General features: G+C 37.3%; 1 protein-coding gene across 3 annotated transcripts; it reads right to left on the bottom strand.

Moving 5' to 3' along the window:
- Positions 1-259: 259 nt before the first annotated feature.
- Positions 260-7,951, bottom strand: LOC145784613 (uncharacterized protein C20orf96-like). 3 transcript variants are annotated; one of them, XM_082596474.1, is made up of 9 exons: positions 7,784-7,951; positions 7,292-7,409; positions 4,555-4,708; positions 4,033-4,250; positions 3,753-3,841; positions 3,304-3,399; positions 1,513-1,704; positions 925-1,046; positions 260-417 (listed from the first exon to the last, which is right to left on the bottom strand). In XM_082596474.1, exons 1-9 carry the CDS (start codon positions 7,910-7,912, stop codon positions 357-359), a joined length of 1,179 nt encoding a protein of 392 aa, XP_082452600.1. In that variant the 5' UTR covers positions 7,913-7,951; the 3' UTR covers positions 260-356. The 3 variants fall into 3 exon arrangements, with proteins under 3 accessions (XP_082452600.1, XP_082452601.1, XP_082452602.1); XM_082596475.1 differs by having other exon boundaries at positions 3,753-3,814; XM_082596476.1 differs by lacking the exons at positions 7,292-7,409; positions 7,784-7,951 and adding exons at positions 5,640-5,779; positions 6,242-6,364.
- Positions 7,952-17,815: the final 9,864 nt, after the last annotated feature.

The raw sequence follows: 17,815 nt of genomic DNA, 5'->3' as shown, positions 1-17,815 counted from the left end.
TGTAGAATGTAGATCAAATCTACAAAATATTCAGTTACTTCCCGGTCATCATCTGTACATCAAATCAATCTGCTACAGGCCCCACACTTGGTTAATCCGGCACCGGCGGTAGTGCGCTACTTTCAAAGTAGCAGATGCCCACCTCTGTGGGTTTAGTTGTACTCAAGACATGTTAGCTGCTGCAGCACGTGTCCGATGAATCGACGAAAATAAAACTGGCCGCTTATTTGAGTTTGATAAACAACAGAAAAGTTTAGGATTTTATTTGCGGCATTATACGAACGCATGAGCTAACACAGTGCTATCGGCGGCTATTTCTTTAGCTGGCGTAAATACTGGGCAGGTGTAGCGGGATTTTAGATGGGAAGAAATTCCTGCATGGGAATGTCCAATACAACCTCTTCATCCGGGTCGCATCTGAAACAGATGTACTTTGAATTGCTGATTCACTTTCACGCCAATAAAAGTAGGCTAAGTTTATTGAGACGAACATGCAACGCATAATAAATTGTTTTTGCTTAAAATTATTTTGCTAGTGCCCTTTTTTCGTATTGTTTCCCGACCATTCCTAGTTTTTCTTGAAGGCCCTGGGTAGGCCTACAGGTACTGTATCAGAGAGGATGCTTCGAAAATTTCATGGAATAAACGATGCCAGTAAGATGTTTGTTGTTAATCGCCGCAAAGCAGTCAAATGAACTAGTTTCGGGAAATTGTGGAACTAAAGTAATTTTCCATGAACCGTTATTCTGTAAAATGTCTTTCGATAAACTGACGAATCACAAAACAAGTTGACAAGCAAATATACAAAACAACATCCAGTCGTGACGAAAAAAAAACAACCAAATCAGGTACAAATAGGCTACAGTATAGCTTCAAACAATTTTGACTTAATGTTTTAAGAAAGTAACCTATTGATGAACTCACTTTACTTTCTTTAAATACGCTTCTGGGAACACGTACTTCTTCATACACGTCGTTTCCATGGACGAGAGTTGGGCGACTTCTTCAGAAAGTGCCGAGATTTCTTCCTTAAGCGTACAAATCTCCTAAAAATTTACAGCTGACGATGAGAAGTTATGAGGATTGCTGTTCAAAAGCGAATATCCTCATCCGCTGGCAAATCTGGTCAGACTCCGTTCATAGGAACCTTGACATTAGGAATTTTCCTCTATCCGATATAAATTAGATAAAACGGGTTTCTTTCAATGCTGATAATGATAATAAGACTGAATTCTGTGGAGGCTTGCATGAAATAAATCTAAATAATAACATTGTTACGACAAAATGTAGGTCAACAAAGCCAATACAATTCGTTTGACCTTAGAATAAGCAGACAACCTCGCCCATAAACTTTTTAATAAAGCAGCCTACGACCTCGCTAAACCGATATTTAGCTATTGGACGGCGTGAAGTAAGTCGGATTAACAAGGTCTTACTCTATTCTCCAAATCGTTCACATGCTTTGAACTTCAAGATGGTAATTGATATCACGTAAAGGCAAAAGCAACATACACGTTTGTTGATTTCAATCTCGTGAGCAAGTACAATGTTGCACTGTGCGATTTGCTTTAGAGCTGTCGAGGATATGTCTTCGTATGCAGTTTGAGCGGCATCAGAGACAAGCGCCTGTGCCCTGCTTTCGCGACTGTTCGACATTTGTGTTCTGTCGCCCGTAATGATCTTTCCAAGTGCATTTTCTTCGTTCTGTTGCAAAAAGGTTCGTCATGTAATCATGTTGTTTTGTTTTCTATTAAGATCGACTTGAAAATATTGTTAATTTTAAATAATTTTGATCGAGTGGGTATCTTCTGTCTGAGTAAAGATAACTCAAAGGATTTAGTTCCAGCCGATCCGGAACCGATGCCTTTGATCCTGGAACCTGGTTTTTAATTCAGAACTTTTAATTTTCAATTTGGAACTTTTCTTCAGAAAACAGAAGTGAAAAAAACAGAATTTAGAGTCCGGAGCTTCTAGTTTTTAAGCTTTACTTGTTGGAACCAGAAGTTTTCGCTACTTCCGGTTCATTGCGGAACTTTTAAGCCCACAAACCGTCGTTGAGTTTTATTTTAAACAGAAAATTAGCAACCGGAACGTTGAAAACACATTGTTATTCGTATATTTGTTTAAATGAGAGAGTGCAGACTCGACGGTGGCCGGTCGATTGGTCGAAAGACATTTGGTCGACAGTCAATTGGTCGACAGACATTTGGTCGACAGGACGTTTGGTCGACAGACAATTGGTCGACAGACAATTGGTCGACAGACATTTGGTCGACAGGACATTTGGTCGACAAGACATTTGGTCGACAAGACATTTGGTCGACAGACATTTGGTCGACAAGACATTTGGTCGACAGACATTTGGTCGACAAGACATTTGGTCGACAGGACATTTGGGTTAGAGTTAGGTTAGGGTTAAGGTTAGGTTAGGGTTAGGGATAGGTTAGGGTTAGTTAACCCTAAAATGAATCGTTCTGTCGACCAAATGTCCTGTCGACCAAATGTCTTGTCGACCAAATGTCTGTCGACCAAATGTCTGTCGACCAAACGTCCTGTCGACCAAATGTCCTGTCGACCAAATGTCTTGTCGACCAAATGTCTGTCGACCAAACGTCCTGTCGACCAAATGACTGTCGACCAAATGTCTTTCGACCAATTGACCGGGTACCGACTCGACCACCTTCTATGCCTTCTGAAGCCTTTCGAACATTCTCGTTGGATACACACGGCATGCTTTTTTTGTAGGTTTGTTTCGCATCTAAGCAATAACCATCCATCTAATCCGGCAGATAATGGATGGAATAATTCCCCGGCAACAACACTTCAACAATTGGTAACTTTACTCTTACTCGGCAACCAGCCCTGCGTCAAGAGCCTCTACAAGTACGCGAAACTACCAAGAATAACCTATCAAGGCTTTGTCAGTCCGAGGATAAAGATTCAAAACCAAACCAGATAAAACTTCGCCGATAGCCATCAAATTGGCAACTGATTGACGGTTTAGCGGCTATGAATTTATAAATTAAAAATCTAATCTTCAAAAGCCTTCAATCGAGAATCGGGTCATCAGGTTCTTTAACATATCTTCTTACTATGGTATCAAGATGGGGTAGGAAGCTAGTTCTTAAATCTGGTCGGTTGGTTGCAACAGTATGCTTTTCCAAGTTAATACATTCTGAATAAAAGAGAACGTTTTTGGACATGCAGTTTTTCTAGCCATTGCAACAGGACGGCTACGTTATTTTGAAAATAACTTTTAAGCGATGCTTTTTCGTAATTTTCTTCAAATTTTGTTCTACTTACCTTCTGATCTTCATTGAGGTCTTGCACGTCTGATTGAAGCCTTGATATGCTCAAAGCTTTCACCGGGTATTCTTTGTCTTTGTACGTTCTCAACATCTGGAACAAGCGAGTGAAAAATTGTAACGCATATGGCAAAAAGTTGTTCAGTAGGCTACTGCAAACTGCATCTCTGAACAACCAGTTTACCAATAAAACAACTTTTGATATCATGCATTAAATGAGGCTGGTCGTCAGGCATAGAATAATTTTTAAAACATAGCGATATATTGAAACTGAATTTCTACACGTGTACGTAAATACCATTTAGGATAAATAGAAGTACCGTGTTTTACTGAAATAATCCACCGTTGAAGACTACATTTCACAACTTTATTCGCATACATCATAGGCCAAAGTATTGCTGAAGCGGTGTGGAAATTAGACAAACAAGAGTTTGCGAATAAATTTACCTGTAAGTCTTCTGAGAAGACTTTCAATCGGCTGTTCACTACTTGAAGAGCTGCTTCTAACTCTGCGGTGACATTGCTCATTAGTTTCACTGTGTATACAGAATGCTTAAGATAATGCGGAACATTGACACAATCCAATAAACTTTTTATTTGAAAGCATGAAAAAGTTAAGACACTTTTTTCATCTACGATTACAAGTAAAGCAGCTATTTCAAACATGTACTATGTTCCTGTTACTGACAAATAAACCATTGATTGATTGACCAATGGAGTAATTTACTTTCTATATCTTTCTCAATCATCTCCTTTGTTTCTTCATAATCCACGTGAGCAGCGTTCGCATCGTGCACGTGCTTTAGAGATAATACCTTCGACGCGGTGCTGTATTTTTCGAACCTTTCCAACAACTGAGTCACAGAACGATGAGTCTCTCCTTCTGTTCCGTTGATTTCATCCTTGATGTTCAAATTTGTTGCTTTCAATTGCGCTTTCAGTTTTCTAAAATTGGGAGAATAGGCTACTATCAAACTGTCATCATACACAATAATAATAACAACATGTTTATATATAGTTAGAAAGAATCGGAAGAGTCGAGCATTTTCGGCTTAATTCGGCCTTCACTAAAAATCTGGACATTTTTTTAACAAGTAGGCTAGATAATAAGTTGCAAGCGCAAAACATGTTAATCTGTATGGAACACTCTTGGCTATACAAAAATTGAAAAACGCATTTTTAAAACCATTTGTAGTCTATTTTGCACTGAAGAGAGCTTCGTTTCTTGAGTGGTCAAGTAAATACTTACAAATATTCAACTATAGAACGTTTCTTCGCAGCAATTTTGGTCTTCAAAAGCAAAATATTTGAATTTTTCTTTGCTTCTGCTGTGTGGTCAGGAGGAGAATCTTTCTTGTTCCAAGGATGCAGGCACAAGGAGGAACATGTAGATCTGGTTGCCACTGAAAAATTGTGCCAATAAGACGCAATTGTTGAATAGCATTAAATTTTAATGCACTCTGTAGAACTAAAACAGCATTGTATACCTATATAAAAGCATATCTCAAATGAACGCAAATCAACACAACTAAGCAATATCATTTTGAACATTATCCAGTGGTAACATACATAATTACTAAAAAATATTCCTTCCAAAGAACACGTGATGCATTTTCGTTACATCCCTACCACACCAGCAGCGCACCTAGAGTATAGCCTACTTGGTTATGCACCCAAAAAAGGTAAATTAATAGCCCACAGCAAATTAGTGTAAATGTTCCGATATTTTCTGAGTAACACAGCTCTTAGACCTATCAAAATTAAAAATATTGTCTTGCAGGTAAGCGATTCGGTTCCAAAATTATGTATCACAATTTGGAAACGAAGCTGTAGTAGCACCATTTTTTCGCCTAATCAGCTACTGTGTGACATATCCTTGGTCGTACGAAAGTGTAGAGTGCCCACAAATAAAAATTTGCGAATAACTTACAAGAGGAAAAAAGAAGTGTGTGCAGTTACAGAAGAACAGTGAAGAGCATGCTCTAATGAAATTTAATTCTTTAAAAACGATATGCTGACACAGCAAACTTTTGGTATTTTTTAAAATATCAGCCTATGTCAGCAAATCTTGTCTGGCATAAAACTATGAGTGTTACAAGAGAGAAACGAGTACTAATACATGAACAATACAGTACATACATATTTTAGAAAAGACTGACAGCACCCAATAACCTTGCAGATTCCTGGTCTAGTGCTGCCTGTCATCAAATTACAGTAAATAGTACTAATCCTTATCTTAGCCCACAATTTAAGCACAATCACTTGTAACTTGGCTGTCTATCTAGTAAACACTTTTTACAACAAAGTTGCCAATTATATACACCATCCACTTACATTCCTCTACAAATGTGAATGATCTTTTTGAGGAGGCCCCTGACAACATTTTTCTTACTAAGCTCAGACAGCCTGCTGTGACATTTTCTTGTTTGGCGAGTGTTCCAAAAATGGTACCGGACACTGGACAGTTATAAATTCTAAAATACAACTCTTCCTTCCAATAAATTTCTATTACTTTTGAAAAACAAAGAAATGCAAACTAAGTTGACTGCACAAAAGTTACTGTAATAACACTGAGAACAATTAAAGTAACCAAGTCATGATTTTTTACAAACTATTTCAAATAGCTTTTCTAAAAAAATACCTTTCCATAAACAAGTTACCAGAAAGTGCGATAAAACACTAGATACTTCATCCTACCGTACATACTGTTTAACAAAACCTTTGTATTCGAGTAGAATAGACTTTAGCTTCTTGCATAAGATTAATTTTCACTGAAATGCAATAACTTATACATAGGCTATCTATGTCACACAACAAATCTTAAAATTCTTGTGACTGTGAGCTAGGCCACTACAAGGTATAAAGAATAAAAGCTGATGTCCAGTGACCCTGTTTTTAACAACTGTAGCACTCTTTCGGAACTGTACTGGGCATACTTATGTGAACTTCAGGTTCTGCACTAATGACTGCGCTCAATCATAAGCTCTTCGTATTTCAAAACTTTTTGACTGCAGTATACGTTTGAAAACAATCTGTCTTTGGAATGATGCAGCTTTTTGGCCTCACAGAAATGTACTGCAACTGCAAGTAAAAATTGCATAACAAATTTACAAATGATTTAATTGATTCACAGCTTCAAAGCACTTTCGTTGCAACTATCTCTTTTATTTAAATTATTATTACTTCTAAATAAGTTATGTCTCAAAATAGCGGCTGTTAGTTTGTATCATGCAGTGCATCTGCTGCTGGAGGAAACATCCACCAAATGTGTGTCTTACTGAAATAAGGAACTTATTGAAGAATTACTTTACTCTTGCTGAAGTTGAAGTATGGAACAAGCTGGAGTCAGATCCAATCTGCTGTAACATCATGTTAATTACGTTTGTACAGCATGTTACAGTGACATTTTTCCAATTTTACCAAATTTATACAGCCAAAAGGATAAAATACGGATTAAATGGTTTGATCCAACAAACAGTGTTTGGAAAAAAACATTCCAAACAAAGCAACATGTTGTGATGAACTGAACAGCATACAATGCATAATTTCAATAAAAAATTCTGGACTGAAAACTTTATATGCTTTTAAAATGGCACTTGTGTTCACGAGGTAAAATGGACATGGTGCATCAGTGCATGTCACATGTGATGCCTTAATAAAAGAACATTTTTTTTATTATCACTATTTGCCATCATTCAACAAATAATTAAAAAACATAATAAATGCCTTCATCTTATTGCGATTATTTTTCAATCATAAGTTACAAATAAAAGTGATTAGATGAATTATCGTGCATTGTAGGCTACTGTATGCAGTTTCCAGATTTTTGTTGCCCAAGAATCATAGTTTGCAAGAATTGGAATAACATAGTAACAAACATTAAAAAAGTACAAAATACTTCATTTAATCGTAAATTGTTTGTTTATAAATTCCACAAAACTAAAAAATCTACCAAGAAGGGTCACCAAATAATTTGACTAACTTACCAGACTCTGATTTGCTGCTGGTTGCACTTGATGCTGACTTTGGTTTCAAATATGTTTTTGTGCTTAGTTGTGATGGAGAAGATTCTTCAACAGAGACTCTTTGCCATTCGGAGTATTGCTGTAAATGTATTAATAATGATTTACACTGGCCATGCCACAAATGACTACCAATATGTAAACCGTTCTTAGCTAAGACTTCATCATTCTAACTCCAATTCTGCCACACAGTTATCAACAACATTCTTAGCAGTTGATTGAGCACTAACTTTTGTGGTTTGAGGCTCAGTACTCACCAGAACAGTAAGCAAATTGCATTTTTCTAGCCACATCAACATAGCTTCTGTTGATATAGCGGTGAAAGTTTCAATCAGTATAACATTCCATTTACACGAGGTCTAAAGACTTCCAGTATAAATACAAAATCTCATTAAAAGTCAATCTTTTTTTGACTGAATGTTAAAAATCTTATGCCACTCAAAAACATAAACTTACCTGAAATTCAATAGAAAGTTTTCCTTCTAAACTTTTTAAAATATCAGCTTTTATTTCTTCCTGTGATTTTGCAAATCGAGCCGCTGCTGCCCTTCCCCAACCTACTTGTACAGGTTCAGATTTTTGCATAATTGTTCAATATGTAAAACACAGCAACAAGCTACAAAACTAACCTACTACCTGCACAAATAAAAATCACAAAAATATACATAGTCTTTTTCGTAAAATGTTCTATAGCAGTGGTTCTTAAATCTCAACCTTTTGGTTTTGGTGAACCTCATTTAGTGCCTTCGAAGCAGTGGCGGACCTTCAAAAGAATTGTATCTGAAATTTTAGTATATCACATCTCCTAATAGAAATAAATGTTTTATAAGTTTTGAAGCGACACACTTATGATGATTGATGACATAGATGTTCCTTGACAAAGTTATGTAAAGACTATAAGAAGCCTATATAATAATAATCGTGTTTTTATTTGCGCCCATTGCAATAACATACAGTACACTGCGATCACAGATGCGATACAACAACATAAACTTATGTTTATGTATATGTTGGCACACAGGACAAAAAGTCAGCAATTTATATCATAATTTAAAATTTTTTCTATAAATTGTATTGAAAGTTAATACAACATTTGTGACGTTTATAAAAAAATGTCTTCCTTTTTTCTTTGTAATCAAATTTTGTTGTAGTCACAGCCATGGCAAAACTGTGAATTATAAATTTTTGAATGTCGTAATTTATTATCGATCATGCTGCGAATTCAGAAACTTTCACGGAACCCCTGAAAATGCTTTGCGGAAGCCTTGGGGATCTGCAGAGTCCGGGTTGAGAACTGCTGCTCTATATAAACACAAACTTGTTTTAACTCTGCTATAGCCTACTATGGTAATTACCAGGGCTAACTACATCAACAAACTAAAACATGTATAAATACAATAACCTGATATTATTTTAATAGATTTCTTTGTACCAGGGGCCAGGGCTACCAGATTTACAAGATGCTGTTGTTTATTTTATCAATGAAATGGCAACTGCCCTAGTGCGTCCATTTTTTCAAATTATATGTGCCAAGTATAGCAATTTTTCAATTTGACTGTATATATAATTAGCTGTTTCAATTCTATGCTCACATTTTAAAGAAATGTAGGCTAGAAAACCAGGGATTGTAGAAAACTATTATTCTGTGACAATTATGGTTCATTGATTGAATGTTTATCCCCAAACTAAGAAAGATTTTTTGATAGCTTAATTCTAACAGTTTCATGTAGCCTACTTGTAGAGGCTTTGAACCACTGACACAGGCAATCAACCAGCTTGACAAAGTGAAGCTTCCAATAGTTGAAATGATGTTGCCTGTAAGTTATTTCATCCACTCGGTGTCAACAAATGGAGAGATATCCTTGAGATACGTTGCTCAACAGGCACACCCCGAGAGTCGGACCAGTGCCACTTGATCTTGCAGTTTTTTTTCTTTTGGAAATTAGGTGCTTAATCAACTGAGCTATCTTTACAATATAGATACCAACAACTTTTTTTAACCTGATGCTGCAAGTTCAAAGTGGTAGTAGCGGTTTGTATTAGCTTTCGGAACACAGTTCCCGACTCGTGTGCTATGACATTCATTATACTATGACATTTATCATTGCACGTGACTAAGGAACTGTGTTTTGAAATCTAATGCAAAAACCACTACTACCACTGTGAACTCGCAGCATCAGGTTAACTAAAACAGGTCGTTAGTAACTGCTTTGTAAAGTAAGCAATGAAAGCAAAACTCAATCTATTACACAACTGAGCTATTATCAATAGAGAGAGAGAGAGAACTTTTATTTTGTCTGTTGCAACAATAGCACGGTACAATTATACACAAAATGAATAGAATAGCACCATAGTCATCTAGGTACCACAACAGACAGGAAGCAGCGAAAGACCATCAGTCATCCAGTCAGATGCTTCCCTGTTCTTAATGTGACAAATGTCAAGCATCGGTAAATTACGTTTAGATATTTTTCCAGTTTCCCTTTTGTTAGTTTGCCGTTCAATACGTGTTAGTGCCAGCAATTAAAATAAAACTGAAAAGAAATTAAAAAAATTACAACTTTCCTGAACTTTTTATTTTGAGTCTTCATAGACAAGTTAAAAAATGAATTGTGATGTCACAGAAGACCCCCCCCCCTGGCAAAATAAAAAATTAAGGAAACTGGTTCAGCGTGACCACGCGACTTGTAGAAAAAAACAGAGATACAATTGAGCGCAATAAAATATAAGGTGATTAGTGAATATTAGCCTAATTAGCCTATCTGTAATTGATGTACTACTTTTTATTCAGACAAACTTTAATCATTTAATTTCAGTTTAAAACGGTGGTATTAAAACAAATGAATTAGGTTAAAATGCAACACAATTAAACATATGCAGCTTTGAAAACAAAATGTGGTCTGTTGCAGTTAATGGATCAAGTAGCCTAATTAAGACATCAATGACATCAATTAGGCCTACTGTAACATGGGGAAACAAAAATAGAAAAAACAAGAGAAGGAACAGCTCGAAAGGTCAAATTTTCAAAAATATTATTGTTGCGTCATAAAATATAAAAATTAGGCAAAAATTATAAAATCAGTCAGACCGAGCTGATTACATTCCTATAAATTCAAAATTGTGCAGAACTTGGCCAACAAAACAAAATTAAACAAAAACGAGGTTGTAACATGAACAGTCCATATTCAATTCTTTAAAAATTTGATTTGGTAGCCTAACCATAAACAACATTCTTTTGAGTCGATGATTGCAGCACCAAGCCTGGGTAGGGTCTAAACTTGGTTGAGTGAAAATGAAGGTTGACTACGGTTGAGTGGAATATAAAAAGGCCAAAAACATTTCTTGTGACTTCTCTTTACTTTGTCTTCAAAATTCAATAATAAAAGTGGCTATCTACGAGCGATCCAACTCAGAATATGCAAATAACAAAATGGCTGCCAAATTCACTGGTAGGCCTTTATGCTGTAGCTACTAGCTAGGCTAAATCAAGGTTTCTTTGAATTGTCCCTTCCCTGCGAGTTCTTTATCGATTTTGAAAATTAATTTTTCGACTAAAATGACCACAATTAAATTCCTTTCTCAAGTTGTACAAATCTAGCTATTCTCCAGGCCTAAATTTTTCTTGATTCCAACTTATATATTTAGACCTGGAGAGCAAAAACTTTGCTGTTCACTTTGAAAAAGCGCGGGAAAACTCAATATGCTACATTTATTTCTGATTTATTTTTCTGCTGCTTCTAATCGAGAATACATTTCATTTTCAATTAACTATGCCATTATTTTTCTCGACTTGATACAAATCATAAAACATACATTCCTGTGTCTGTTGGCCTTTTAACAGATATTTTCTAATTTATTCAAATGTACTAAATCACAAAACACATAATAGGCTACCAGGTTAGTCAAGTTCTTGCTTTATTTCAACAAATTTACTGTGATAATGATAATCATGAAAAGCCATTGAAGGAATAATGAGATATACTACCAGTTCATTTCGAAACAAAGCTGTAGTTTTGGGAGTTTAAGGCGACAAAGCAAATAGACAGTACTGGGCTTTGACCTAGGCACACACTCAGCAAAACATAGTTTGCAGTTGCCAAGAGAATTGCAGTGTTTCCATACCATTAATTGTACTATTATCAAACGTTTATTTCAGAACATGCAATCCATATGAAGCGAAGAGAACAATTCAAAAAATTCACTTGCATGCAACACGCACTATAAGACAAAAACTATGCCAGTATAAACAAATAGACACATTTAGAATAAGGTTATAAGAGTTACACTGTTTGGTTGTGATGTTCATAAAACGATGACATTAAAAAAGAATCCGATTTTATGAGTGACGAAATTAAACTATTAGCTGAGATTTCGCTGCGTTTGATCAAGGCAAAAGAGCCTTTCTTATCAAGGTCTCAAATGGAGTTGTACCAGCAGAGATTTGAAGCTCACTAATGTTGATGTGACGATGAAGTCCATATAAAATACGCCACTCGAAGACGATGAATCTTACTAGAACACAAAAATTTATTCCATAGTTGGCTTCTATATTTACGCATAAAATACGATCGAAATAAAGTATTTTTAATCAGTTGAAAACACCGGTGGTATGGCGCAACGGATAAGGCGTCGGTTATCCAATTATGCAAACCTTGTTCGACTCCCGGCTAAATCGGTTGTTGAAAACACCATTCACCTCTATCTAGGGTATAAGAAATTGGGTGGGCATAATTGCTGCAGGAAAGACGTCCAAGAGAAAAAAAAACTGGATACACTACTCTCCTTAGTGCCGAAGGCTTAGTACAATGAGAACCTTATCTTCTCATACCCAACACTTGAATCAATTATGGGACCACCTTTACTTTTCAAAACTACTGTACCGGGTACCAGAAAATATAGCTTTTATATTATTGGCAGCAATAAAAGGATCGAAAGAATGGTAGCCACTTTAACAAGTCGAAATTCTGCCACTGAAATTGATTAGAATGAAACCGCCAACCAATCATAAGCTACGGTTTAAGTGACGTAAAAAACGGCGAAAAGAAGATCATAGAAAGCAAATTAAGTGATGGATTTTTTGTCAGCTGGTTGGCTTAGGGGTTAGGGTTCGGGCTAGAAAGTAGTCATTTCATTGACGCGTGTTCGATTCTCACCACTGCTATTGCTCTTTTTCTTCTGTAATTACCAAATAAAGTTCAAAACAAGCATTAACTCTCTGGATGAGTGCTAGAAGGGTCACAATTGGACAGTAGCCTCTTATAACACGTTCTGATTGGTTGGCGGTTGCACTGTAGTCAATTTCAGTGGCAGAAGTTCGACTTGTTAAAGTGGCTACCCGAAAGAATGGTGTTGAACAAATAGTGTTGTCATGATAATAATAGCCTACTGTAAATTAATGATTTCACACCATGCGAACCATATGACATAAAACATGCGAAACGAAAATCATAAATTTGAAATAAAATTGCGAACTCACTTTATGCAAACAATCAAGGAAAAGACTAGAACATCACATGCCCAGGGCGAAAGAGAAAATTGAATTGAGTCCTGTCTTTGTCATGGTTACCAAGGGGGGTGGGGGGACTTATATACCAGTCCCAGGTATAACCTGTCTCCCCCCACCCCCGTGGTAACTCATGACAAAGACAGGACTCAATTCAATTTTCTCTTTCGCCCTGGGCGTGTGATGTTCTAGGCCAGGCCTGGCCAACCCGCGGCTCGCGAGCCGCATGCGGCTCTTTGCCCGGTATTATGCGGCTCTTTCATTCATATTGTATTTGTGTTTTTTAGGAATTAGCAACAAGAAAACATAGAGATGTAGCGCCCTGCGTTTTCACCTTAGGTCTTTTCAACCTTTCTTAACGCTTGTTACCGCCTTGATATCATCGTTCTGTTGCATATAGGCTATGTAATGTTACTCTGTAAGTCAACCAATTCATGTAGTTTGGCAAGTATGCTTCGGGCTTCCTGAAGTATGATTAGGAATTTGATTAGGAATTTGCTTGCCTTTTAAGAAATCGTTTGCCAATCAGCTAAAAGCATTCTTACAACCTGCAGTTTCAATCACATATGCGTAGTTTTTTGTCTTTTTAACGTTTTAGCTTACAGATGCTTCATTCCTCAGCGACTATGTATATCGCGTTTTGGCCGATCATTCGAAGACCTTCCGGGTATTGACTTACTCAAACTAGCCATCGAGCAGGAGGATGACAATTCAGTGGCTGAATTCAGTCTATCCATCTTTCAGTTCCTATGTTTGCAGGTTGTCGTGAGGCTGGGCACTCCTTGCCTCGTCGCTCCCCCTGGTTTGTCTGCTGGCACTACAGTCCTGGTCCGGTTTCATTTAAACGTGTGTCCGTTTTTTCCCCTTCCCGTTTGGTTAGAATACCCATCCTGCTGTCATGACGCTTTGCTCTCGCGTCGCGGTGTGTGGCAGGTTGTGCGACTGCTTCGCACGGCCGTTGTCCGGACTGCCCCTCCGTGTCGTAGAGAGAGTGCGCTCTGTGCCCTCTGGCATGCTTCATCAATTTTCACAACTTAAACTTCGTGTACTGCACATAAACATTATCTGCATCGTCAGTGTTCACCTGTGATTGATTAGTGATAACCGTAGTGATTAGATTGTGTTTGTCATTGTAACTTCCCACATTTTTTTGTGTTAATTAGAAATCATCGTAGCCGGATGTCCGCCGCACGAGACCTCTGCTTCAACCAATCGAGAGCCGACCAGCCGCTCCCCGGAATCAGAGGAACTGTTAGCGCTCGCGCCGTGCGGAGAGGATCCGACCCCGTCTTGTTGTTCACCGTGTGTCAGTGTTGTAATACGCATTTTGTGCCTCGCCTGTTTCATTTCATGCTGCAAACGTCTCATCAGAAGTCAAACGGTCACCATAAATATGTAGCGGACGCTGCTTTCAGCATATCCACCCATACACAGCCATCAGTGGGATGGCAACATTCCTGGGCGAAGTCGGCAAGGAATGATAGGACACGAGGTCGACTACGCTGCTGTAGCCTATTGTTGCTAATTCAAACTCAGAAGATCGATGCTTGCTCACAACGTAATTGTTTATAGGTTTTAATCTTCGATCCAGCAACACAGAAAGTAAAGGAAAACACCAGAATCATTAAAGCTCCACCACCAACAACCGGATACGAAATGTTGTCGCTGCTACATTATTAACAATAAACTGATCCAAACGTCATCCTGGCAGTGCCAAAAAAATAGAAACAGTAGCAACAACGAAACTGATATATTGCTTTAGAATTTCCAAGACCGATTTCTTGTTACTGGTTTTAAGTTCTGATTTTAGATATTGCATTCAACTGATTTTCATATTGAAAGAAACGACTTTTCATATTGAACAAAAACTCAACAAACTGATTCCATATTAAACCAACTCTGATTTTTCATATCGCAAAACTGAACAAACTCTGATAACTCTGATAACTCTGATTTAGAATCATGAGCTAAACTTCTTTAAGAAGGTTCTAGTGTGGGATTGCGAGTTTTACATACGATCACACAACGCAACACGACTGCAAATCTACATAACGATGAACCAAGGTAGGAATTCGGCATAGTGAAGTTGATTACTGAAGTTGCATTCCCGATTACTGGATTGAATTCCCGAGACGTGCAGTTATGCGCTCAAGGCGGAGCCTTCTGGACAAATCTAGTGACGTGTACGTGTGACGTCAGAGACGACAGAGCTCTCTAGCGCTACAGAGACTTAGCTTTATTACCGAAAAATGCCCAAGAAAACATAATTTTATCCTTTTGCTATGCCACCAGACAGCACCATTTTACAGGAATATTTATACCCACATTTTTGTTGAAAATGCTTTCAGAATGCACCAAATTCAAAGTAATTTTTCAAAATTTTCTGGTGGAGGCCCCCCAGACCCCGCCGCTGGGTATCGCCTTTGGCAAAGACGCCGTCGGGCTTTGCCCGCCGGCCGTCAAACCCCCCCCCCCTTTCTAAAATCCTGGCTACGCTACTGCCAATGTGTATGATGTGGCTCTTTGCGGCTAACACAGTAAGAAATGAGGCTCCTAGTCTCTGACTGGATGGCCACCCCTGTTCTAGGCGTTACCAACAATCAACTGTCAAATTTAATTTAGGTACGGTAAAAAAAACTTTGCATTTGTTGTTTCAATAAAATCTTTAATACTGAGGGAAATATGTCAAAGGATTGTAAATCGAAAGAGGCAATCCAACGAAAATACGACTAACGAAAACAAACTTGGCTCTTAATTGCAATTGTCAATGAAAAAAATTATAAATGAGTGATTTCAGTTCAATTTGTTTTTATTTTTGACCATCACAAGTGACAACAACAACAACAGGCCATCCTAGACCTCAGGGGCGTATCCTCAATGGAAGCAAGGGAAGCATTGCTTCCCCTGTCAAAATTGAAAAAAGAGAAGCTGATATTTTTCAGTAAAACGATTTCGTAATTTCTTTACCTAAATGCGATTTAGAACGGTTTTTAAGTCATGCCCCCCCGTATGATTTTGAACTCGGTTTTAATTTGAAAAAAGTTGGAAGCCAACGGAAGCGAAGGTTCGTATTGCATCCGTTGCTCTCGTTTTTGCAATAAGAAGAAACAAGTTTGAAAGAAAGGAAAAAACCAGCGCAAAGTTTTCGCAATTTACGTTTCTTTTAACTAATCGCTGGAAGCGATTTAAAAATTGCTTCCAGTCGCGGGGTTGCCAGATTAGCCAAATCCCGCGAATTAGTTTTTTCGCGGTTTTTTTAAAATAACTTTTCAAAATGCATAATAATCAGTATTTCTCTAATATTGTAACCTTACCAGATGAAACCATATTCAACATTGTTCAATACATGTTCTATACTTGTTTAATACTCGTAATGTGGCGGATCAAAACTTATCCGCTACTTTTATAGGCTAACTTGCTATTTTTTGGGCTACTTTCAGAATTATTTTTGCTACAATTTATTAAAATCCACTACAAGTTATAAAATATATATGTAAATTTTATTATTTTTGATAGAAACAGGTAAATATATCCATTTGGCCTTTTTTGTCTAATATTTTCCTTGTTTTGGCCTTTTCTTTGTATTATTTTAGCTTTAAGACTTTTTCATAGTTTGGCAACTCTGCTCTGTTGGATGTTGTGCCAGTGAGCTATGTAATGAGAAAATCTAAGGCACTGTTATGGTTATAATATCGGCCTTGTAAGCAAACGTTTGAGCCAAATGTTGGCTTTACACTGTTATTCTGGCTGGATAGACTTTGGAATAAAACAGGATATGTGAGGTCTAAGCTAGACTTGACTTTGTAGCTGAGTTTTTGGTGTTCTCTAATTATAGTCGCATTTTTGCCCTTTGCCCGTTCGTGTGTAAGAGCTACCTTTAATAAGTTAATAGCTGTTTATCTGCTAATAAATTTCATACAAAAATTACCCTAAAAGTGTTTCCAGAAAGCAGTATAATTCATTATTTGAGTGTAATTTTTGCAAAAATTTTCCGGGGGAGCATGCCCCCGGACCCCCCTAGAAAACACGTGCCTTCGGCACGCTCTATTTCCCCACGAGTTTTGTTGCTTCCCTTGCTCAACCAACCAGGATACGCCACTGCTAGACCTACATACCAAAGGTCTAGATTCTAGAAAAATGTAGAACTTGTTCATTTGAATCGGTTATGTCGTGTGTTTTTTTTAATTTGCATAACCTTCTATCCTTCTCAAAAAAGAAACCTTAAGTTTGTCTTTTCAACGCAGTTTTTTCAGTTTCAGTTTTATTTTTCATTGCTGGCGCGAAAATGAAAAGAACGATAAAGTAAACACACGAATTGACACCAACAAAAGAAAAAGATGGTGGCAAAACCAAAAGTTTAAAATATGCATCGCTAAAACAGTGTTTTTATATTAATATTTTTAATTTCTACAGGGCTCCACCAAACCTAGTCGAGTCGGATATGGTTGTTCTATGTGATAAATTTAGTTAAAAAATCATAATCAGAATAAAAAAATAAAAACAAAACTTTTAGCATTGTTGGTTTAGAATGTATCAATAGCTTATCCAGAGATGTAAAAATCATCAAGCCGGGTTGTACCATAGTTGTACCAGAGGTGATGCGTGGTAGCCTACGCATTTGGCGGCGTCTGGCAAATTACTTGAATTGAAACGACCGGAGTCGCTCTAGCGAATTCCTAATTCACAGCTTGAGGCTCGAGCTGAGCTCTGCGAAGTGTGAATCCCTTGCTGGGCTTGCTTGTTGAAGATATGAGGCCCTGATAATGAGGGTTGCAAACGCAATGAATTACAACACCAATTCAGCAAAAAAACAATTTACATGATTGATAATCATATTACCGGTCTAGATCATAGTATTGTTATTTCAAAAACCATTCGGCAGCAAATGTGAATTGCCCACCATTGTAGTACGGTAGATCGTACGTACTTACCACCTACCAATCTAATGCTTTTAACAATTTAATCTGTTTTTGGTTTTATTTGTA

The sequence above is a fragment of the Aplidium turbinatum genome, chromosome 15, assembly GCF_918807975.1.
Source record: "Aplidium turbinatum chromosome 15, kaAplTurb1.1, whole genome shotgun sequence".
NCBI lineage: Eukaryota > Metazoa > Chordata > Ascidiacea > Aplousobranchia > Polyclinidae > Aplidium > Aplidium turbinatum.
This window is presented reverse-complemented; position numbering and strand designations above follow the sequence as displayed.